The sequence below is a fragment of the Plectropomus leopardus genome, chromosome 11 (assembly GCF_026936395.1).
Source record: "Plectropomus leopardus strain MGB_pleo_1.0 chromosome 11, ASM2693639v1, whole genome shotgun sequence".
Taxonomy (NCBI): domain Eukaryota; kingdom Metazoa; phylum Chordata; class Actinopteri; order Perciformes; family Serranidae; genus Plectropomus; species Plectropomus leopardus.
The window spans coordinates 15,841,627-15,865,882 of record NC_142186.1 but is presented as its reverse complement, the minus strand read 5'-3'; the positions used below and the strand labels follow the sequence as shown (position 1 = coordinate 15,865,882).

At 38.4% G+C, this 24,256-nt stretch overlaps 1 protein-coding gene across 2 annotated transcripts in view; it reads left to right on the top strand.

The window, feature by feature from the left end:
• col14a1a (collagen, type XIV, alpha 1a) overlaps positions 1–24,256 on the top strand; it is a 195,724-nt gene that overhangs the window by 47,122 nt on the left and 124,346 nt on the right. For both annotated transcript variants that reach the window (XM_042490363.2, XM_088084067.1), the window contains 13 exons: positions 517–668; positions 1,583–1,712; positions 1,990–2,135; positions 3,488–3,617; positions 3,919–4,058; positions 4,511–4,637; positions 5,885–6,024; positions 9,268–9,400; positions 9,840–9,875; positions 11,210–11,352; positions 14,864–14,996; positions 16,994–17,116; positions 19,823–19,972. In XM_042490363.2, the coding sequence (XP_042346297.2) occupies positions 517–668; positions 1,583–1,712; positions 1,990–2,135; positions 3,488–3,617; positions 3,919–4,058; positions 4,511–4,637; positions 5,885–6,024; positions 9,268–9,400; positions 9,840–9,875; positions 11,210–11,352; positions 14,864–14,996; positions 16,994–17,116; positions 19,823–19,972 (1,683 nt within the window). The remainder of the gene's footprint in view (positions 1–516; positions 669–1,582; positions 1,713–1,989; positions 2,136–3,487; positions 3,618–3,918; positions 4,059–4,510; positions 4,638–5,884; positions 6,025–9,267; positions 9,401–9,839; positions 9,876–11,209; positions 11,353–14,863; positions 14,997–16,993; positions 17,117–19,822; positions 19,973–24,256) is intronic.

The window sequence follows — 24,256 nt, the reverse complement described above, 5'->3', positions numbered from 1 at the left end:
TGATAACAGTGAGTGATTGCACTCGAACCTCTTCTGATTTTATAAGGCCATTTAAGTTAGGCTAAAAAAGTTTTTTTTAAAGTGTGATCACTTTGGGTCTTCCTAATGTATCTTTGCATGACTGGATTATAAAACATCACATTGAAATGACAAGCCTAAAGGCAGCTGAAGCTGTTGGAAGTGTTTATCAAGTCCTGTATATTTAGATAGAGCTTGAGTGGCCAGAGATTGCTGTACTTTCTCCATCCTCCTCCTCTTTCTCACTCTCTGCTCCAACAAGTTGTCATTTCTTTGGAAATAAAGATGCAGAATGGAAAAACAAGAAAGAGGATGTCCTTAAAGTTACACTATAAATCCACTCTAGTTTGTTTTGATTATACTTCAACACTATCTCCTTTACTCTGATCCTGCTTGGGAGTTATTCTGCGTAAAAGTTCCTCACTGGGAGTAATTAAATGTTATATAATGAAATCTGATTTCTTATCCTTTCCTTTTCCTCTCCTTTTATTTATTCAGAACAGATACCAGAGAAGACGGGGGCGCCACTCGAGCTGGTGACGTCAGAGGTCACGCCCTGGAGCTTTAGGGTTTCATGGAGCCACGCCCCTGGAAACGTAGAGAAATACCGAGTGGTTTATTACCCTGTTCAGGGAGGAGAACCGCAGGAGGTTAATACTTTGTTTTTTTTTACCTGGAACACAAGTGGGTTTATGTGCTGAAAACTAATTTTTATCCATTTAATTAGGAATAGCTGAGGGAATAAATAACCACAAACAAAGCACACATTGCAGTTCACTCTTATCTGAAGGTAAAACATGCAGACAGAAGCACAAGCAAGGCCTAAAAAAATACTGAGGTCAAGAGACTCAGCAGGAGCTCAGAGAGGAGAGTTTAGGCCGTGTTATGTGCTGTTTTTCCATCATATTTACTACACCAGAGGGAGTTACCGGGTCTTCCGGGCAAGTGTATGGATTGAGCTCAATTTTTCCCTGAGATGCTGGTGGTATCATTCATCCATCCCTCTCGCTCTCATCCCTCCATTCACAACTCCCGTCAACATCGGTGCAGGTGAAGAAGGCTCGCTAGAAATTATACTCTGGCTGATCGAGACACCTGCTTGATTTTTCCAGAACATTTTACCACAGAAACCATTAAATCTTTTGCTTAGCTAGGTTTACGGGGACCAGATGTTCTGGAGCCACATGTGAGGTGACCCTTCCAGCTGGCTCAGCGCGGACCTAATCTCTATCACAACTGTCATCCATACAGATCAAAATGAGAAAATATTCTTTTGCTTTAGACGTTTGTTCTTCAGGCCGTTCAGTAAATCGATTGTGTTTCCCTTCCTCTACTATTCTCTTTCGATCTTTCTTTCCTGCCCTGCTTTCCTCGCTTTCTTCTCTTCCATTTGTCATTTTCATGTTTCCCCCATTTATTGCCCCACTTTCCGTTTTCCCTGCCATTCTGTCCCCCTTTTTCCCTCTTCCTCCATCCATTTCGGCTCCCCATCTCTCTGTCCTCTCCCTTCCATCCATCTTTCAACCCCCCCTCCCCCCTCCCCACTCACGCTCCTGTACCCCAGGCGGTAGTGGACGGCAGCGAGACTTCAGCAGTGTTACAGCATCTCAGCTCTCTCACTGAATACCAGCTGGCTGTGTTTGCTGTGTATGCAAACGAGGCAAGTGAAGCTCTCAGAGGATCAGAAACAACCCGTAAGTTTATTCTTACACACAAACACATATGCAGAAATGTACTTACAAAACCTCACACCAATGCTTCAGTCAACATCTAAGATCACAAGTTGATAACAATGGCTTATGTTGCATTGACATATTAAAAATGATGCCCTGATGATACAGCAAGATTAAAGCGTCCAGGAGGACAAGACAGTGGTTTTTAATCAAGACCAACTGAAAAGACTCTTGTTTATTAGTATGATTGAATTGTGCTGTTTGTTTATCTGTGTTTTGTGTGTTTGTGTGTATGCAGTGGCCCTTCCCACAGTGACGGGCCTCCAGCTGTTTGATGTGACTCAGAGCACCATTAAGGCAAAATGGGACACTGTGGATGGAGTTTCTGGCTACATGCTGCTGTATGCGCCGCTTACAGATGATGGAGAGCTGGACGAGAAGGAGGTATTGAAAGAAATGGACAGAAAATGTAAAAAGGAAAAGGTATACAGTGGTTAAATAATTCAGTTCATAGTTTTAAACAGCAACTTGGCAGCTCAGAGTCTTAGAGACCACCTCCAGTAAAAATCAAGTTCTTAACCTTGTTAACATTGCCATGTGGAGCATTTTATAAGCTATAAAAGGGAAATGAGCAGTCAACACTATGGCTGAGCATTTCTGCCTTGGAGTTGTAGTGACAGTCTCAAAAATGCAAATTCAGTGAGGGTATTCATACATCACATACGAACCAATCCGTCAACTATCAGAGAAGCCAGGTGCAAATATGTATCAATAGTTTGTAAACTAACTTATCAGCGCTGATGTTCATGTTCCACAACGTTTATCTAACATAACATGACGTCAATCATGGATAACACCACTCACCCCCTGCATGAAACTGTGGGGGCCTTAATCAGCTCCTTCAGTAACACACTGTGACAACCACATGGAAAGACGGAGCACTTCCCCAGGCCCTTCATTTCAGACTCTTTCATAAGACAGCGTAACATTACGTAACACTGCTGTTGTCTTTGCCTCCATCACCCAACACTTATAACACAATAGCTACTTAGTTCTTTATTTACCTAAAGTTATAATCATTCATTTATTCATAATCAAACATATCTACATGTGCATTTTCTTTTCAATATCCTTTATAATTATAATCTAACATTTCTGTGCAATTTCCTACTGTTGTTACCACTTGCTGTGCAAGAATAGTTACAGGCTTTTACACTAAATATGCAACACACCATGTGTGTATAACAACTGTCCTGTGCAACTGTTGATCATGGACTATTGATCATGTATCTGCACAAGTGAGAGGTGTATGTACATTTACATGTATCTCATTTAATTTTTATTTGATCTAGTTTTTTTCTTTTTAATTTTTTTTAGCCTTTTTTCTCTTACTTCTTACACTTGAGCTTTTGTGATTTTCCTTGTGTGGGATTCATAGTCTTATCTTATTTCATTAGCAACAAACTATTGGCTGTTTGACAGTGTAGTCAAGCCAAAGGATCATGTAGTCTATTACCGTTAAGTTTCTAACATTGTAGAAGGAGCAGGTATACTCTAGCAGCAGCCAAGCAGTTGAGAGGTAGGTGGTGATAGAGGCAGGGACTAATCTGCTTATTCATAAATCTGGTGTGTAGAATTAATCATATGCCATTCGAAGGGACGGAGGGATGTTTTTAATGGAAAAACATCTCTTAATATGAAATTGTGATAAGTCAGTATGTACGTCTTTAATCAATGCCAGGAGAGAAACTTAAAGTTCAGTTTTAAATGTTTGTATTTGTGTGTATTTTTCTCAGGTGAAGGTGTCGGATGCAGTGACAGAGTTGGAGCTGGATGGGTTGATCCCTCACACTGAATACACCGTCACTGTTTATGCCATGTATGGGGAGGAGGCCAGTGACCCCATGACAAACCAGGAAACTACATGTGAGTCACACACAAACACACGTACAATTTTTAACTTCTGTCCCCATGAGGGCCCTCATCCTGAACCTTTATCCCAATCTTAACCTAAATTAAATTTTATATATTGACTTATTGAAAAATAAATCGTAACCCTCGAGCTGCCCTTAAGAGAGGAAAACACTGGACAAATGTTCTCTCTTTTCAACACGTTCTCACACATGTTCTCACTCTCAAAGTCTAAAACTCAAATTGCTACTCACAAAGCTGTAAGTGTAAGAGCTACAAACATGTTTCAAACAAAAGCTGTTTCTCTTTCTCTCAGTACCTCTTCGTCCTCCCAGCAACCTCCAGTTCTCTGACATCACTCACAACTCCGCCCACATCAGCTGGGACCCCGTGCCCAGAGGAGTTAAAGGATACCGCATCATGTGGGTCAAGACGGACGGATTAATCACGGAGGAGGTGCGTTTGACATGCGTTACGCCATGACTTTATGTGTTTAAGATGTCATTTTTTGATATGATTGTTTTTGACAGCGTTTTAATTTACGAGCGTATGTGTCTGAATGAGAAAGATGAGGGGGAAAAGGAGAGAGGGAGGAAAGAGCATCGAGAAGATTAATTAGTGTCCAGTGCAAATTGTTTTCCCTACTGACAAACTTGGCCTGTAGATCAGTTTTGCCAGCCCCATGTACACTTTGGAACCCTGTCAGTATGTCAGCTACTTGTGAAGTTTATTTTGGCGAAAAGGCTGGTCAACTTCCAGTTGTTGAGGCACTGCTCTGAACTACAAGAACTAGAAGAAATCTTTACAAATAATTAGTGGATTTATTTCCCTTTTCACTGACCATGATTGCACTTTTGTATTTTTGTGGGTTTTTGTGTGGATATGTCATGTCTCTGTTTTTTGTGCAGGTGGAGGTGGGTCCAGTGAACTCTTATGACCTCAGTGAGTTGACGTCTTTGATGGAGTACTCAGTGGCCATCTTTGCCCTGTACGAAGAGGGTCAATCAGAGCCGCTCACAGATGGATTCACCACCAGTACGTCAGTTTTTTAACTCTTTAACTTTAATATTTAGAAGATTCTGTAGATTCTGCTTGTTTTGGGGACTCATTGTAAACACTGAGTTCAAAAACAGGCAGATTTAGATAACTACTGTTGGTGCCAGTAGTAATTATAAAGTACATTTGTTAATTTGTTTTTCTATTATAGTCCAATTTGTCTTCTACATCTGTGTTTTGATGTTTCCCTATCACCATCTCTGCTGAGGACCATTTTGTCTCAATTTCCTGAAAATAATTGTACCAATACCATTAGAAGGGAAACTATTTCTCTCAGTGCCAAACAGTGTTGAATTGTATTACGCCTACTGGTCCTTCTTCTGTTTTGGCAGTATGCCCGTCTCATTTACACCTCGGCATAATAGCCCAGTCACATTAAAAGGTCATTTTGCTGTCCCTTACTATTCCGTCACGCTAACAGATATTGATTTGTAGGAATATCCCTTTAAGCAATGAGCAGCTGGGCTGCAGTGCTGAGTCAGCTGAAAGGAATGTATTTCTGGCAAGCATCTATTAAACTACTCACTGTAAAGGGCCTTGTTGATTTTTTTTTATTTATCTTTGCAAACTTTGTTCAATGGACCGGGATTAAGTTAGGGAGCTTCATGAACTAACACAAATATATCAGCACTTTTTATGCTTTTAAAATGAGGATGGGGGAAATGGTGGGAACCTGCATGACAGGCGCTCACACCAAAAGTGCTGTTATAAGTTAAGATAGTTGCTGATGTTCCAAACTGACACTAGCTTGCGGCTATATGGCTTTTACATTCAACTTGTTGCATTAGTGTGCATGTTTTTCACTGTGTTTCAATGACAGACGGCTTTAATCTTTCTGATGTTCAGTTCTTGGCAGCTGTAGTTATTTGGGGAAGCAAAAAATGAGATAAAGAAAAGCAAATTTTTGTATTTGTATTTTAATCAACCACGCTAAGCGTGGTTGCACCGCAGCATTCAATGTTTCATGCAACATTTCCATGAAAGTTTCATCAAGCAGTGCAGTCCCAACCAAACTCACTTTGGTCAATTCTCCTTCTATTGCCTAGTAATGCGATGCATGTGCTGCTTAGTGGGAGGCATTAGAAAAAACTAGTGCAGTACACTGCAGAAATATCACAGGAACCTACAGGAAAAGCACACATTATTAGAAATGGTGTGCAAATGACAACTTAACAAAAAGTAAAGAAAAAATAATATACAAAAAATGAACTCTCCCTACCTTCCAGCTCCAGTTCCTGGTCCTCTGGATCTACTCGCCAGTGATGTCGACACAGACAGCTTCCAGGTCAGCTGGGATCACTCTGCCAATGACATTGTCCTCTACAGACTGTCTTGGGCTCCGTTCGCAGGTGGCGACACAAAAGAGGTCAGTATTAATAAAAAATGGTATGTGAAGGTGTTTGCTTCAGACACAGTTTTCTTGAAGATGTTTATGCACCCACAAAAAATGAATTGTGACAGTGAATATCATCCTCACAGATCATGTTAACAGGGTTCCCATGGTCTAAAATGATTTCAAATTAATAGCATAGAAAGTTTTAAATATTTATTGCTTTGGCGATTGTTATACACATTTTGATGTCCGGATAAGCCATATCTCGCCATTTTGTTTGGTTGTGGATCTACTTATATGGGTGAAGCCTCTTGATGAGACATGACAGCAGTCAACCTTCTTATAGCATCACATATTTTGAGGTTCAGGCAAGATTGCAAAACAATTATTGTCGGGTCCATAAGAAAAAAAAGAAATATATGGATAAAACCTTGTCAAAATCATAATCCAATCACACATCAAATGGCACTTACATCTATCTGTCTTTAGATTTTCTATCCACAAAAAGAGGGACACCTTTGATGTTTTGTGTAGTAGCCATTTGTGGGGGTCTGGTCTATTTGCGTAAGCAGCCAGTTGGCAGTGGGAATTTCTAATGAGCGAGTAAAATTAGCAAGCTCTAGTTTTTTTCTTATCCACAAATACCTGGGAGGTGAGTGTTTAATAATGTATTGCTGTATCCCAACACAGCCATATCCTTTTTACATTACTTAAATTCATGGAAATGGGGTAAAATGTTGTGGAAAAGTTATAGAAAAGTTTTGACCAAAAAAAAAAAATGTGTGGGAACCCTGCATTGACAACACTATAGGCATGAAAGTCTGAGTCCTCGGTTCACCTGTGCGCTAGCTACAAACTTGTATTATCACTTCCTCAAGCTGACAGATACTACACCAATAACCTGCATGGATTTTGATTTTTTTTTTTCATATAGCCAGGGGTCCACGTATTATCTCTGTTTCCAGAGGAGGCTGAGCTCTATATGCTCAGATAAATGGGAGCCTATAGACTTGCATATAAGCTTAACAACACTACTGGTAGCTGGTAAAACCCCTGGCATGGCTGAGTATAAATAAAGGCTGAATAAATCTAGAAATTAATGGCTTGGGTGTTTTATTACCATGATCTGGGGTTTAGAGACAGCTGGGCGGCAGCGATAGAGCCCTTAGGTCTGTGTGAGTGTGTGCGTGTTTGTGTGTGCATGTTGTGTGTCTGTGTGTTTTGCTGAGAGTCATCAGAGCTGAAAATAACACTCTGGGGAGTTGGAGTGGTGGGCTGGTAATTCCGCCAGCACAGAGAAAGGGATCTACGCAGCTTTTCTCTGTTTCTCACCCACATACTCTACACATGTACACACATAAACACACAGCTGCCGAACGCTCTGTATTGTTATATCTGAGAGGAGATTAAACATAATTCAGTCAAGCAGCCACACAAAAACAGAGTGAAAGATTACCCAGATTAAAATATATGATAATGTACGGCTCCATGAGAAGAATAAATTATATCAATGTTGATCGTGCTGTTTTGTTTGGATTTAATTTGTTTTACCAGCATCCAGATACCTTTGAGAAAACAGGTTTTGGGCCTTTTTGTGCTCTTTGTTAATCAATAAAATGTCTGTTTGACTCCACTCTTTAATCAGACAAATACCACAGAGGGCAATGCTGTAAAATAAGTAAATCTATCTCAATAAATGCAAGGAAATGTTCAAAGAAAAGCGAGAGAATGAATCACTAAAGATGCACTTGCTCCTGGGAAAGCAATAATGGCCTGCCCCACTGCTGAAATTAGCATGTAACTGTGCCTCAAAGGGCTCTCTAAAGAAACAAATTCCTGCACATAATATGGTTATTGAGTCATCTACAGTGAATTCCAATTTCAGTGTTGCTCTCCATGGAAGTAAGCTGTACTCTTGATGACCTCTTTGTGTTTACCTTGGGGTCTGACTCATTTTCTTGTGTTGGACAAATTGTAGTGGTCGTTTGGACTCCTGCAGCAGCAATTGATCCAACTGGCTACGCTGTTGTATTCAGGAGAAACCAGACATTTCTGAATGACTTAAATTATTCAGCCTTTATTTTGACAAGGGATTATACTGAGACCAAGGTCTCTATCTACTGTTGTATTGAAAGACAAAGAAGTTTGAATGACAATGAGTTTATTGTATTTATTTTATATCTGGGTCGAACTGACCCCTTTGTTGCCATACAGTTATAAACAAACAATTGTTTACTCTAACTAACAGAAAGTAAATAATACCAGTTTTTGTCAGATGACATTAATTGTATGAGAAATCATGTTTTACAAGAAATAAGTTAACATTTTGTGATGTTTTGTGATGTGATGGTTGTTTTTACAGTAATTGATTCTTGGGGTCTCCGGGGATTCCAGTCACGAGTCCTTGTATTTTAAATATGTGGCAAGATGAGGAAAAACATAACAAAAATATAGTAAGGGCATCTAAATGACAATCAATGAATTTCTTTCTGCATCATTTATTTAACATATTATTACAACCAACTCCACATACAAAGTACAACAGTTTGTTTTCATAGACACCAGCTTTTGAAAATATGTACCACCATTTCCTGCTGTTTTCTTGCCTGAAATCATGAGCACTGAGGCAATTTGTTATTTTATGTTTTTAGCAGCTTTCTCTACTAAAACTCAGTGGTGACCTTGGTTTTGAAAGTCTGGTGTTGTACTTAAAGTATAAATAAGCTTGTCAGGATGTTGGTTAATGCCCAACATTTTTATCACATCTTGAGGGTAACTTAGGAGACTCTTCCTGTTTATCTTATAATGAATATAAGAATAACAAATGAACATGCCACACACAAAAAAGTGATCTTAACAGCACATTGTGAAAGACATGATTAAAGGTATCGAAAAGTATTTATTTATTTATTATTATTATTTATTATTTATTATTACAATTATTTATTGATTGCTTGTTTTCATGTTTCTTTTTCTCTAATTCCCAGTCAAGTTTGGTTGTCACTACAGAGACTTTAACTTTCAATATTATCATTGGCCAAAACTCAGATTAAAACACTGAATGAAAGTGTGACATGACGATTAACTGACAACTGTCTCCTGTAATGTTTTGACCAAAATGAACTGTTGAAGAGAGGTTATAAAACAGCAGGAGCACACAGTTGACATGTTTGAAAATATCATCCAACCTCCTTGAGGAGTTGTTTTATTTGGAAAGAAGATTTTGTTGGAAGTCAAATGAAATATAAAACTTGTATGTGTGTTTCTCTTCTGTAGGTGGTCTTGAGTGGAAGTGATAATAGATACATCCTGACCGGTCTGAGTCCGTCCACTGAGTATGAAGTTATGTTGACGGCTGTATTTAAAGATGAATCGGAGAGTGACACCGTGTCTGTTATAGAGACCACATGTAAGTGACATTTGACTCACGGCTGTTGTGTTGCTGACTTTACTGCTTTATCTGATCAATACACAACTCAAAAAAAGTCAGAATCTAAAAACTTTTCCAGAGATAAGAGAAAGAGACAAGGGTAATTTTATAAATGAAGACACTTGCAGGGATGTCAAAATTATCCAGTGACCTAACTAACCCTCTTCACTGAAGTGCAACTGCCTGCTGAGAATAACAGACCAGTCCAATCACATTAAAATGAGTATTTCTGAGCTCACAGCGTGGCTCTGCATGAGCCCATTTGCATTGACTTTGTTTGTTGCACCTTATCAAAGAAGAAGAAAATCTATTTTCCTGTCAATGATTTGTTATGTATTTCTGTCTAATTACCTTAGTTATTGCTACAGGGAGTTGTTGCTGAAAACTTCTATTATCTGTTTTCTCTTTATTTTTCTAGTGGCCAAGACAACAACGATTGCTACGACGCCCGCAAGTAAGAAATGTCCAAATTATTTGTGTGTAATGAAACATCACACTCAAAGTTGTACATGTATAATAATGACCAAACGCTAACTTGAGAAGATGTGGCACAATTGGCATGACATGTTGGATAAAATTGTGCTGTGAAACGTATATTTTCATTATGTTAGGAAAGTGTTGCTTTAAACATTTTTGCTTGCATGTGTCCAGTGGGCAGCAGGCTAAGTGGTACTTGCTCTGAAAAACCCCCCTCGCCTTTTAAAGACGCTGGCCAAATCTTAATCACGATTCAAGCCAAGGCATCTGTCTACAACGTCTACTGCCATTCAAATATGAAAGGCTCTACTAGTTTCCAAGACATGTTCTTGTTGCCAGAGTGCAGCCGCAGTTCTAGCAAGTTCCCCGAGCAGAGTTTTGGTCTTTGTCGCTAATTTAGTTTCAAGAAGCAAAACCAGAATTACTGAGAGCTTAAAAGAGCTGCTCCACACTGTCTGTTCTGACTAAAGTTGATGAATGCAAAACTGAAACATTGATTACATTCTCAAGGAGGATTCACCTTATGAAAAAAGTTTGAAAGCCCTTTTGTGTTTCTATAAGTGTGTTTACCAAGTTGGCTTCACCCAGAGACTATAGTTCAAACTTCATTATCTCAGAGGCGACCCGGAGGCCATCTGGATTGTGTTCTGTATGAGGAGCAGGCCACAGCTAATCGAGTCAGAGCAGTTTCTCCACTCAGGGCTTTAAAAACTTTGAAAAAGCAACATGTCTCCTTTTATTTAATTCCCAGCTCACTATCCTAGAAACTTAAAAAACAGCACATCTGCTTTGTTTAAAACTCCAAGAGCTTCTGTGAAAATCACAACTTAAAGTGGTCGGGTAAAAGACAGCAAGTCGCCTCTATTTTTAAAAATTGAGGCTCGGAGTTTAAGGCTGCATTATGTATGGAGCCCTCACACTGGTTTGCATCTACCCAGGACTGCTTAGACTTTAAAACATGCCCACTTGGTTTAAAGCAGTTATCGAGACTGATGAAACACAAACACTTTGTTTTGTTTCAAACTCGAACTGTTCCTGAGAAAAATGAAGCTCTATTTGGGCCAGATTTTACTGCAGCTCTATTATTCAGCGTGTTACAGCTGTCTAAGCATATTGGCACTCTGACAGTCACTGTTGTGATTTTCTTTTGCATACTGGCATTTTGACTGACATTTTTCTGATTCACAGTTTACCGAACCACATTAAGTGTTGAGAAAACATATCTTAAGCCAAGATCTTGCGTAAATGTTTCATATATATCTCCTGCAGTAACTCAGTCCACTAACTTTTGTCTGTGGTGTGGTGTCACAGTGGCACGTCAAGCTGTGAGAAACCTTCTGCTGAGTGATGAGACCACCCAGAGCTTAGAGGCATCATGGGAGCTTGAAGACCCCCATGTGGAAAGCTACAGGATCTCCTATGCCGACCTCAGGGGTGACCACAAAGAGGAGTCTGTGAGTTGATCAAGTTGTGAGCTACAACTGTAAAAAATCAATCCTTCACAAAAAATCAAGTACAGATTTAAGAGGTTTAGGGGCGTGTGCTATAGTTGATCTGTGGTTTTGTGCAGTGTTTTCTGATCTCTAAAGTCCTTCTCTAGACATGTTTTTTAAGTTTGTTAAAATATTCTGCTATAATTAATATTTGTATTTTGTTTGTTTTCCTACATAAAAAGTTCTTAGCCACATGGCTCACAGATCTGAGTGTGGTGAACGTAAGTGCTGATATACAATATATGTACTGTATATATGACTCACCCCATATTTTGAGAATCTGACTGGTAAATTTTGACATTGATTTTTATTCTTAATTTTTATGTAATGTTACATTTCAGAGAATGGAAAAATGGAAAAATGTGTGTTAACACTTACTATGCTAATGTGAACTTGCGCTCTCTGTACTGACATGTCCGCTCTGTATTGGAGGTTTCAGGGGTTTTTTTGCTGGTGTTGTGTTGAAGTCTGTCGCTCCATTGATATGTGTTTCTCTAATCGAGCTTGTCTGGGGTACATTTGAGTCTGAAATTTTAGGGAAGTGCATCTCAAGGAATGTTAAAACACCCCTCATCAGTATAGTCAAGGTCAGTCATTTTTGGTGGCATAAACAGAAGAACAACACATTATTGAGTGTAGGGTGACTTCAAATATTTCTCTCTTTTATGCGCTATTTTATATCCGTGTCTATATTTTAGAAAATCTCCTGCCTCATGTTCCTCTGCCACTTTGGACATTGTAGCTCTCATGCACATACATGAAAACACACACAAAGTTCTTCCATAGTGAGCCGTGAACACTGATTATATGGAATAGACACCACTGAAGTTGTATTCGGAGGAAGATTCTGGTTATTTCACATCTCCAGCCGACTGGATGGCACTGCAGCGGTCAGTGTCGGGTCATCTGCTCCAATCAAAAAACTGATTACACTTTTAGTCCCGGTCCACTCAGCCTTTCCTTCCTGATTCCTCTATCTGTGGTAAGAGCCCTTGAGCTCAGTGCCATGTACTGACCCTGATCACTGATGCACACACACACACACACACACACACACACACACACGTATATATATATATATATATATATATATATATATATATATATATATATATATATACACAGACACACACAAACTCTCTCTCCATCTGTCCCTCTATCTCTCTATTTTTCTCAGTTTTCCCTCCCTCCTGTCATCTTCTCTGTTGCCGCCTCCCTTTACTTTCCTCCCCTCTCTTTCCCTGCCCCCTGTTTTAATTTCCCAACGTGGTGTCAAGAGCCGTAGAAGATGGAGAGGCCAGGCCAAGCCAGAAGACATTCCATTATCTTTTCAGCAGCCATTTACCTCACTGGGAGCAGAGATGGAGGGCAGCAGAGAAAAGAGCAAAAGAAACAAAGGGAGGTGGAAAAAGAAACAATAGCTAAACAAAATGGGAGAAAGGCTTAAACCTGTCCGCTGGCTGATAGATAAGGGTTGTTTCAGGTCGCGCCTCGTTCTGAAAGTTTGGATGTGCTTTGATGTGGATGTGTGTGAGAGACAGATAGACAGCAAAAGAGACACCATAAACAATTCTCTTTGTTTAATAAGCTGGTTGTGTTTGTTTATGTTATTTCAATGTTTGAATGTGTGCGCGTGTGTGTGCCTTTCTGCTGTGACACTGGCAGGTGTTTCAGCACCGCAGTCAGAGTGGACAGCTCCTCCAATCTGATTGGCTGTGAGAGATTTACCTGGACCTCTCTAAATGCACTTCTCTCTCTGTCTTGCACTTTCATTCTAACACACACACACACACACACACACACACACACACACACACACACACACACAGGCTTACATTGGGCTGGGGATCAGTGCTGTTTGCACAGTAAAGAAAAGTTAATCTCTCTGCTGTTGTTTATGTTAAAGTCTTGTTTTGGTAAAGCAGACACTTAGTTAAGAACAGACAGATGAACATTAGAAGATGTTTTATGTGCATATCAAATAGTGTTTTGGTTTACAAATAAGTTAATTAAACAGGAAGCAGGAAAAAGTTTACTTTTATTTAAGGCATATCAACACAGTCTTCATAGACAGAAATTTTGCTTAGTTGTCATAAAATTGTAGATGCAGCATAAATTAAGTGTAAAGCTCAATTTTTAATCCAACATGAACAATACTTCAAAAAGTGCTCAGAATAACAAACATTAAGACATCTACAGTTCCATAACAACTGAGCAAATGTCATGTGCTAATAAGTGGTTGAAAAGCAGAAGAACTAATTTCTATGGACGGATTCTGCATATGTACTGGAAATGAAATAGCACTGCCTTGTAAAGGGAAGGAACGTCTTACTCTGCATTACTCTGCTTCTGATTGGCTTACCCTGACACTCCTGCCCTAACTCTAACCAGTCCCACTCCTCTCGCCCGAACCAATCCAACCAAGAAAAGTGACGAGTACTAGCCAATCAGAGGGAGAGTAGAGTCGGTCATTCATTTGCCACCCTTTGCTTACAGAACGGGAAAGATTATGGTATTTTAATTGTTCTGATTTCCATTTGTAGTCTAAGTAGTATTGACCAATCAGGTTTCAGCAGCAGGTAAACTGTCCATGTGGAAGGGGCAGTTTTTTTTAAAATTGCCTGCATTCATATGCAGATAACTGCATGCTGATGTTCTGAGGTCTTGGTGTGAATATCCATTGGTGTCTCTGTATCGGCCGTAGATATTGGCCCTTGATTGCAGAGGCTGAATAGTCTGCAGATGATAGCCGATAGAATCTGAGATTGCATTAGAACAGCGGGAACCTTGAGTGGGGATTGCACCGTTGCTTCCACAGTCAGGAATAAATTGTAAAGCTTATCTATAGAAAGTATCCATCTGGATTTCTTTTTTAAATGGCAGCTTCGGTTTTTATCAGGTTTCTTTATCTTAGTGTCAATGTACCACATATTGTTTTTGTAGGGTACTTTGACATTTTTAGATAAAGAGGTACCTATTTGTATGAAGAAATAGTTTTAGAATGTACGGATGCAGAGAAAGAACTTCAACACTTATAAGTTAAAACACAGCAGTAATGGGTTTTTCTCTGCTTTTTTTTTTTGCCTCACTGTTGGCCTCAACTGATTTTATTGACTCAACTGAAGTGAGCAGAATTCTTGAACAGTTGTGGTTCAAATCCCTGAAGGTATACATAACATTCTGCAAGCCCTTACTGTTTCACCTAATTAAGCCTGGCCTTAATCTTTCCCTCCAAATGTTCCTATAAGCCAGCAAAGAGCAACATATTCTGTGTGCAGTCTGCTATATGGTGCATGCATCCTGATGCTTGTGTGTTTTTGATTTGTATGCCGCTTGTGTTTTGGGCTTTGTGCAGGTTTGTCCCAAGTGAACAGAACTTATTATTGTTTTACAACTCCCTCTTCTACACTTTAAAATGCTCCCCTAATGTGTATATGTGTATATATGTGTCTGTGTGTGTGTGTGTGTGTAGGTGTTAATTTCAGGTGGTCAGAGGAGAGCAGTGCTTCAACCTTTGCTGTCAGACACCCAGTACAAAGTGACAGTCACTCCAGTGTACACCGACGGACAAGAGGGCATCAGTGTCTCTGTCATGGGTGCAACATGTAAGCCACAAAAATACATAGACACACACACACACACACACACACACACACACACACACACACACACACAAAAACACAAACACAGACTCTAAATTATTAACCACGAGGGTCAATTCTCGGTTTTCATTATACAAAGATGCAGTTTCTAGTTAAAGAGAACACATCAGACAAAGCTGAAAGCAAATGAAAATTAATTTTATTGCAGCGTGCAGAATGTTCATTTGCATTGCATTAATTTCATGTTCATCTACATTCCTGAAGGAGAATTTGAATTAATGCGCTGACAAATAATGATGCGTCCTTAATTGTCTTAACGACGGCCGTTATTAATTACAGCAGCTCCTTTCATTAATGGGACGATTAAATTATTTTGCTCTGCACTAATTGATTTTCTCAACCATTCTCTTGATTACCTCTTATGAGCAGTAGTGATTGTTTCCTCGTACAGAGAGTTGAAATGTCAGATGAAATTTGTCATCTTATTAGATGGGGGGTACTGTAGCTCGCCATATTGCAAATGAAAATCTCTTCTCAGCGTGGAAAGCAGCATAGTCGTAAATCTGAGCCCAGGCATACTCGATAAACAGTAAGTTATTATCTGAAGGAGGAAAAAATCAGGGTTTGTAGGAATATACAACCATGTGATAACTCAAATTTAACCCGTCCTATCACTGTTTAGAAAATAAGTTTTACAGTGTTACCATAATTTAGATTTCACTGTATGTAAAAAAATGTACAATTGGACCATACAGCGCTGTTTATCAGCAAACTACACACAGAGTGCTGTGTCTATTTTAAATTGTAATCAACAACAAAGACTGAAAGTCATAAGCCATGATAAGGCTGAAAATTGATCATCGCCACTTTTATGGACTACAATAGGTCTGTAGTACCAAATTTAAAACTGTCAAGTACTAAAATACGAAAAGGTTGTATCAAATGCCTCCTCCTACTGGTACTATTCTTGAGAGCGGAGACAATGAGTTGAGTTGAAATTAATAAGCATCCTTTTTTTAATATTTTTTATTTTATTTTATTTTTTTTCTACCTTTAATGCATAGGACAGAATAAGTGTGAAACGGGGAGAGAGAAGGGATGACATACAGCAAAGGGCCAAGGCCAAGGAGTCAAATCTAAGATATATTTTCAAGCAAAATTTACAAATGCTTTCTGCATTTTGTTTTATGTCATTGTAAATGCAGTGTCCTTCTGTTTTGACCTTTTAAATAAACAATAATTTGAAAATGCCATCTTTGACTTTGATCGACTGTTTCACTGTTTTCTGACATTTTATTGAGAAAACTTAAAAATGAATCAGCACATTTATTCAATATTATGTCTTTTATTTATTAATTATATAGTTAGTTTTAGCCCTGCTCTACATATTCAAGACTGATTTAAATCAAAGTTTTGCTGATTTTATACTGCATTTTGTTTAGGCAAATTTCTTGTGTGGCTTCTTACATTTAGACAGCATTTATTAGGAACCCATGACGACATAAGACCTTCGTAGAGGATTTGATTAATCTTTCAAAACTGTCTGTCCTTTTTATATTTTGCTAATCATTTTTTTTTTAAGATTACATTTCCCTGTGGAGTTTTAAACCTCTTGTAGTTATATGGGGACGTTTTTTCTATGAGTGGGTCCTTGTTTTGTTTATCTTGTGCATGCACATTGGTGACATGATACACACTGGAATCAACTGTAGTACACCATTACACCGATCAACAGGTGGTAAAACACCTAGTTATGCTGCAATGCTCCAATAATGGCAAGGAGGAACAAGACTATAAACTAGTAAACATGGATGTTAAAAAAATGATTTTGCAAATGTTTTATGAGGAAGGATTTGCAATGATACATTTGCACAATGGCACAATGCATTTTTGTGTGTAACACTAAATGCAAACATAACTTTTGTCTGTTTACAAGTAAACTTCCAAAGTCAAGTTCAGAGAATCACTACTCTTTTCTGATTTTGTTTGTGCTTCGGCAGTACCCCTGCTGTCTCCTGAGAACCTGCGTGTGTCAGAGGAGTGGTACAACCGCTTTAGGGTCACCTGGGATCCACCTCAGTCTCCTGCAGTGGGTTTCAAGATCGTCTACCAGCCTATCTATGGTAGAAACCCACACAAAAACATGCACACACACACACAGAAGCAGACACTAATGCACTCATGCTAATCCTAACATTATGTGTATAATCAAGCCATAATCCCCCGAGGATGACTTGCAAATTGTAAAGATTGTAGAGATTTTCCTCAATCTTTTTTCCTTCTTTTATTTATTGTGATGATGGAGCAAACACATTCACATTTATTATATTTTGTGTTTTCATACCACACAAGTACACCTTTATATATTATGTATACTTTAGTATACACACATACACATACATACACACACACACACACACACACACACTGAGTCACTGTTAGACAGCTGTTAGTTGTCAAGCACAGGAGCTCTTTTTTTTTTGTCTGTGCTTTGCCCGGAGACTCAGGCTCATCCAAACACACTAATCTGCTGGTAATGGGAGGACTCACCAGCAGCAAACCTGTGACAGGCCCATATAGCACCTGAAAAAAAAACAGACTGCTCTTGGAGTGGTTTGGCTTTCCTGATAGTGACTTCTCAGTTTTTCTTTATAACAAGATGCTTGAGGCATCAAGTAAAATGTCAGTGATCCAGAGCTGAAATAAGACATTACCCTTCTTTATTATTTATTGTCATGAAGCATCATCAAAAGCCCATTTTCACTGTTCTGCTGCTTCACTAGTGCTAATTGTTTCATCCTTACAAGACGAGGCTCCAAACGTTATAGTTTCCATGTCTGTTTTTAGTCATCTAAACGCCATTACTACTTCTCTGAGGATTCAGCTTCAAGCAGACAGGCTGCATTAATCTGATTTAAGGTATTAAGTTGAAGTGAAATTAATTTTTACCAGGCTGCTGTTTTCACTTTGAGAGTGTTGGTACATGGATAGAAGAAAAGTGCCTGTGTGTGCGAATGCCTTCAAAGGGAGACAGGAAGAGAGAACGAGAGAAAGATACCTCCGCTATATACTTCATGTAAATTAAAACCTCCTAAATGTAGCAAATACATTACATGCACACATATCTCCAAACACACATACATGGAGACACAAGTATACACAGTCTGTTTCCTATTAAACAATGTTCCAGTGGGTGGTGTGCTGTAAAGATAATTGCCGCTCCTCCTTTATCTGTTTTTTATTTTTCTTCTTGTATTGGGTTTGTTGTTGTTTTTTTTATTCAGCCCTTTGTTATATGTTTGCAGGGTTAATATTTTGTAAAGCACTTTGTAGGGATTGTTTAGAAAAGCTGCATTAATAAAGTTTGTTTGTTGTTATTATGATGTATGAGTATGTTCTATTTTAGTGGCCCAGAGGAATGTGTGTGTGTGTGTGTGTGTGTGTGTGTGTGTGTGTGTGTGTGTGTGTGTGTGTGTGTGTGTGTGTGTGTGTGTGTGTGTGTGTGTGTGTGTGTGTGTGTGTGTGTGTGTGTGTGTGTACGTGTACTTCTGGGTATCTTTGTTTAGTGCAGCCAGCTCGTGTTTACAGCAGAGATGGAAACAGTGCCATAGTTCAGTAAGGCTCTCCATAAATGCATGCATTCATGTATGTCTGTGTGGGCCTGTGCATATACATGAGATGATTGTAATGCAGTTTACTATGACAATGTTTGCAGATTATCCCTTGAAGTTCTTTAGAATTTTTGAAACAATAGTGTCTTGATTTCAGACAGCGGCAGACAAAAGCAGCCTTTCATTTTTGGCATGGCGACAGTCGATTTTGGCAGCTGAAATAACAACTCACTAGCTGATTTTATCAGCCGTAGCTAGCTAATTAAACCCGTGTTAATGTAGCTCCGTGAACTGCCCGAAAATGCCGTCTCCAACTTCATACAGTAAATTATGTAAACATATAAGGCTTAAAGCTGCATGTACCATGTAGCAGGCCAAAAGTCACCATCCTCACCAGCTGATGATCCATAATGACAACCTGAAAATACAGAAAGGACATTGTTCTTGTCTTATATTGTAGAGCTTTAGTTTCAGTATTTATAAGTATCATAAGAAAGATTAGACTAAGTCATTTTAACCTAAATCTATTCGACTGTGTGTTTTTTTGTTTGTTTTGTATGGGTTTTTTTTTATTTTTATTTTTTAACTCACCACTGCTCTCTGTATACTCGGGTTGGATGGTTTGCTTTTTCCACCCATAAACTTAACTCTTGTCTATACTGATCTGGGACGAAGGGTGTTTAAGTATGCTGCTCCCTTGGCTTGTGATTAATTGCAAAACTACCTGAGTCTTCAGGAGCTGGTATCATTGGATGCATTTAAAGCTATTCTTAATTACCTTGAAGACAGCACATCTGGTTGTAGATGCTGTGAATGTTTTTTGATATCTTGTAATTCTGTTATTTATTCTTTAATTTGAAATTGTTATGTTTATATTACATCCGTAATTGTCTGATTTGTGCTGCTGACTTTCTTGATCAGAACACTCTTGAGAGAGTTTTTTATTCTTAGTGAGTTATTCTTAGTTTACTCCTGGTTAAATTAAGGCTAAATAAATTAGAAAAAAATGTAGGATTAGGAAAACTAATGTGTTGGGTACATGTAATACTGTCTCGGGACAGCAACACAATGTGCAGGACCTAACCCACCAAGTTTCAACTGAGATTAAAATATTTCTGCAAAGTATCAAATTCCTCTTTTTTTGTATCTCCTGATAAACTCTTTGATTTACTCTGTCCTTCCTGTCCGTGCTCATGTACACGTGTGTGTCTTTCTCAGTTCCAGGACCAGTTTTGGAGACAACAGTTGGTGAAGATGTGAACTCCATGCTGCTTCTGAATCTACTCAGTGGGACGGAGTACAGTGTCCAAGTGACGGCTTCCTACCCTACAGGACAAAGTGAACCACTGCTGGTGAATGCTAAGACATGTAAGCATCTCTATCATAAATCATATGTAAAGACCACTCACACTTTGCTCTAAGAGTAGGTGTAAATTGTTGATATGATATCTGATTGTGGAAAAAAAACCCTTGGTGTTTTCCTTTGTAAAAATGAAACCTCATCTGGCACTTGTTGACATGGTTTTGGCATGACTGTAAACAGAGGAGGCTGTCTCACTATTTGCTGTGGTTAATAATGAAAGTGAGGTTTGTGAAAGTGATATTCTACATGTAATTTTAAATTGAACTTTCAGTGATGATAACCTAATTTACTTTTGGAAAGTCAGAGTAAATTTTGAAATCAGACATTCCAAAATGAGCCCTAATCGGGATGTCGCCATTACCTTAAGTTTCCAGTCTAAATTTGTCAGTGTGACTATTTTCTGCAGCAGCAGCAGCAGAAAAGCAAACTAGTTTGAGGAAAGGTACGACGTGCATATTAACTGCCTGCTGATACTACACACTCTAATTTCCAGTGAGACTTTAGCAAACAGACAGATTGAAGGATATTAATATTTCCCAGTCAGTCAGTAAGAACAATCCTTTTTGCATATAGATTTGGTATCAGTAGGTGCAGTAAGAACTGATGCAGGTTTTACCATCCCTCACATCTAAATCAAATAGACTGTAAGAGAGTGAGGTAATAAGAGAGTGAGAGAGAAGTGTATGCAGTGTAAAGATGTGTGAGCATGCATGTAAGTATGTGCTCTTATTTCAAACCCACTCTGGCAGACTGTCAGAGTTGTGCTGTGTCACTGTATCACTAAACATTTACATTGTCTTCTTGGCTTACTGTCTCTCTGCGAGCGTGTGTGTGTTTCTGAAAACTGCTGTATCATTTCTTACTTTTAAATCTACTGTTGTCTTCTCGGCTTACTGTCTGTAGGACAGAAGGGACTCGCTGAATGGTGGAGCATCAAACGGGATGAAAACATACATAATCTAATTTCAATATGTCATGAATTTCTCAAGCACATTAATGTATACAACAAAAGGAGATTGATTTTGTTAAGCTTTAGCTTCATAGAACAATCTTGAAAAATAAAATGTAAAGACTAAATGCAGAGGGATTAATCATTTTACTCATTGTCAGCAATTAAAAGGGTGTTTCCTTAGATACCCAGATTTTTTTAAAAAGTTTGTGCGGCAGTGATGTGCCATCCTCAATATGTTCTTCAATCAATCAAATGTAGGATGAGTGACAACTCCCTCACTCCCTCTTGTCTCTATAGAGTTCTCATAATGAAAAATGCTTTTATAAGAAGGTAAAGATGAAATATGAGGCAGTGACATGTAGATTAATAAGCCCTCCATATTTAAACTTTTCACTCTGTCCCTGGTGTGGCACTTGAAGTTCGTGCCTCTACGTCCAGCTCACTAAATTTAATAAGACTTTCTTGGCTCTTTATAAGCCCTGTTTCCATTCATACAGTGCTGTATGTATAATAACTTTATATACATTTCAGATGTATCAGATTTTCCCATATTACATGGGCCGTATTTAGATTCATCATCCATATTTTTTCCACTGGAGGAACTCTGATTTATTAAGGGGGATGCATTCAGTCATTTGTCATTCTAATAAGGGAGATACAGTAACATATTTCCCCGGGTACACTGCATTCATTGCAGCTGCACCATGGGAGCCAGCTGGCATGTTTACACCAATAAATTACACATACTAGCATGTAGCATAAAATGGTAATTATTGGTACCTTGAGGGCCATTGAATGAAATGAAACTGTTTCCCCCAAATGAAGTTTTATGCAGTTTGTGTTGAGGTGCTGAAGCTTCAGATACACAATAAAAATGTGTTTTTCTCAGGACCACTTAGGGGTGCTCATTCAATCTGGTCTTGAGAAACTTCATAGAATTAGCACAAAAAATTGAAACCAAATGTCATTTTTTTCATCAAAAGTGAGAGAGCTGTGTCTCAATTCTGGACACGGCTTTCGTTCCAAATTGAACAAGGTGTCCCAAATGAAGTGGTCTTTAGTCTGAAATGTGTCTGTGAGGGTAGACTAAGTCATAGACACACCATATGGTCCACCATGGTTAATAATGATAGTACTCATGTTATTTTGACCTTTCTGATAATTGTATGTATTTATTTATTTATTTTATTTTACTTACCCCTTCTCTCTTTTAATTCTTTTTTTCTCATTTTAATGTTTTTCTTCTGTATTTAAACTGAGTTTGCTTACTTCCACTTGAACCTAATAGTGTACTCAGTAGTGTCTTAGATGCCCCTCAAAACAGTAAATAAATATTAAGTTTTCCTACTACAAATAAAACTGTGAAATAAAGCTAAAATATTTTGCCTAACACCAACATTTTTGCTGTCAGCAATTGCAGTCAACAATTTTGCCAGTTTGGCTGTCCAGCCTGAGCACTCACAGCATTTGAGTCCAAATGCAGAGCTTCATGTTGGTCATGGACCTGCTTTTTTCCTGTGAAAACATGCCACAATGATTTTGTTTGAGAAAAGCACCAGTCTAACTCAGTTTCTTATTGTATTTACACACGCGCGCATCTATGTAATTACACATGTCCGTACTCATATTTTGACATGCACATCTGTGAATGTTAGTGTGCATTTTGCATGTCTGTGTATGCAGGTGAGTTTATGTCTTCTATCTTTGCTTAACATTGAATGAGATGATGGATTGTCATATGCATTATTCACTACTATTTGAAATAAGGCACCTGCCATATGGTCCCAGTGTAAAATATCCATTTACTCGAGCTAGAGCCAAGTTTATTTTATACCATCAGCAAATTCTGTTAACAAGGCAGAAAGAGAGAAAGACAGAGAGAGAGAGAGATTGGCTCCTGGGAGGTGTGCTTGCCTATGGTACACTGAAATCTCACTACCAAACAAGCTTCAGCTATTTAAATTGCTTGTGGTGTTTTGCATTTTGCTGCATCATGCCTCATTGTCTCTCCATAAGACAGTTAAACACCAAGCCTGACTCAATTTTTGCTTTATGATTTGTTCTAACATCTGCGCAGCTGAGTGTTGTAACTGGACTGTCAGTATAGATACATTTGCATTATTTCCACTTTTATTGCACACTCTTACGTACTGTGTGGTACAGTAGTGCCACTTGTCCATTTGTTGCAGTTCCAAATCTAACTTTTTAAATTTTGAACATTAAACGTCTACTCTTGTCTTCACACTGTTTTCAGTCAGTCAAAGTTTTAGTGGCACATTATAAAGTATTTACATGACTTTACATTTGTAAAGCCATTTTACTTCTTTGAACAGCTAGAGTTATCACATTTCTGCCAAAGTAGTTTACAGTTTACTAAACGATGCATCTCTGCAAATTTAATTCCAATGCAGCAAGGTTGTAAAAGACACTTAGCAGCCATCACCAACAAAATAAGCTTGTCAACCTTCTTTCCATGATGAAGATCAGACTATGACAAGATGGCACCAGCATTATTAAACACTAACTGTGACTTCATATCAAATCAATATGTAATATTGTTTATGATAAAGAACAATAATAAAATGTAGCTTTAAACATAAAAATGTATTCAGAACCCTTTGTTTTGTTCTTTGACTAAAAACAAAAACAAAACATTGTAGACTTTTTTTTTTCTCAATTTGGCAGTTCCATTTCCTTTTTTACATGCACCATATCAGGAAATCACCAGCACACAATCAGAAGTTTGAGTAACCTGCTTACTTAATTAAACAAGGACAACAATGGGGCTCAGGAGAATAAACCAAGGTGATTATTGGGCCAAAAAAAGAATGCATTGCTTTATTTGAAGGGGAAACAATGTGGCCATAAAATAGTTGGTTAGAATACTACAAACATGAAAGGCTGGCCAAAGAAAGACTGACAATGTGTAGATTAACTAAAAGTATAATGAAATAGTTTTCTTTGACTAAGATGAGGCTAGAATGCCTCAACATTTAGTCAGCTAAAAACAGGATGAGGTTTACATTATTAAAACTAACAAGGAAGGACTAAGACTAAATATAAACAAAATAGCTGACAAAACCTAGGTGAGTCGTGGGTTGTTGTGGGAGTTGGGTGGTAGATGCCATTTACCAGACAAGTAACAAAAGGGGCAGTTAGGAAAAAAGGAAACCATTTGTCAGAAAGCATTTTTCCAGTAGTGTTAAACATACTTTGGATACTGGATATTACATTTCGCCATTTGAAAGGAGCATAAACCAGTGTGACAAGTGATCAGAGTCACAAATTTTCAAGGTGTACTATACGGGATTTTTCTGTCAGAAAATATGTAGACTCA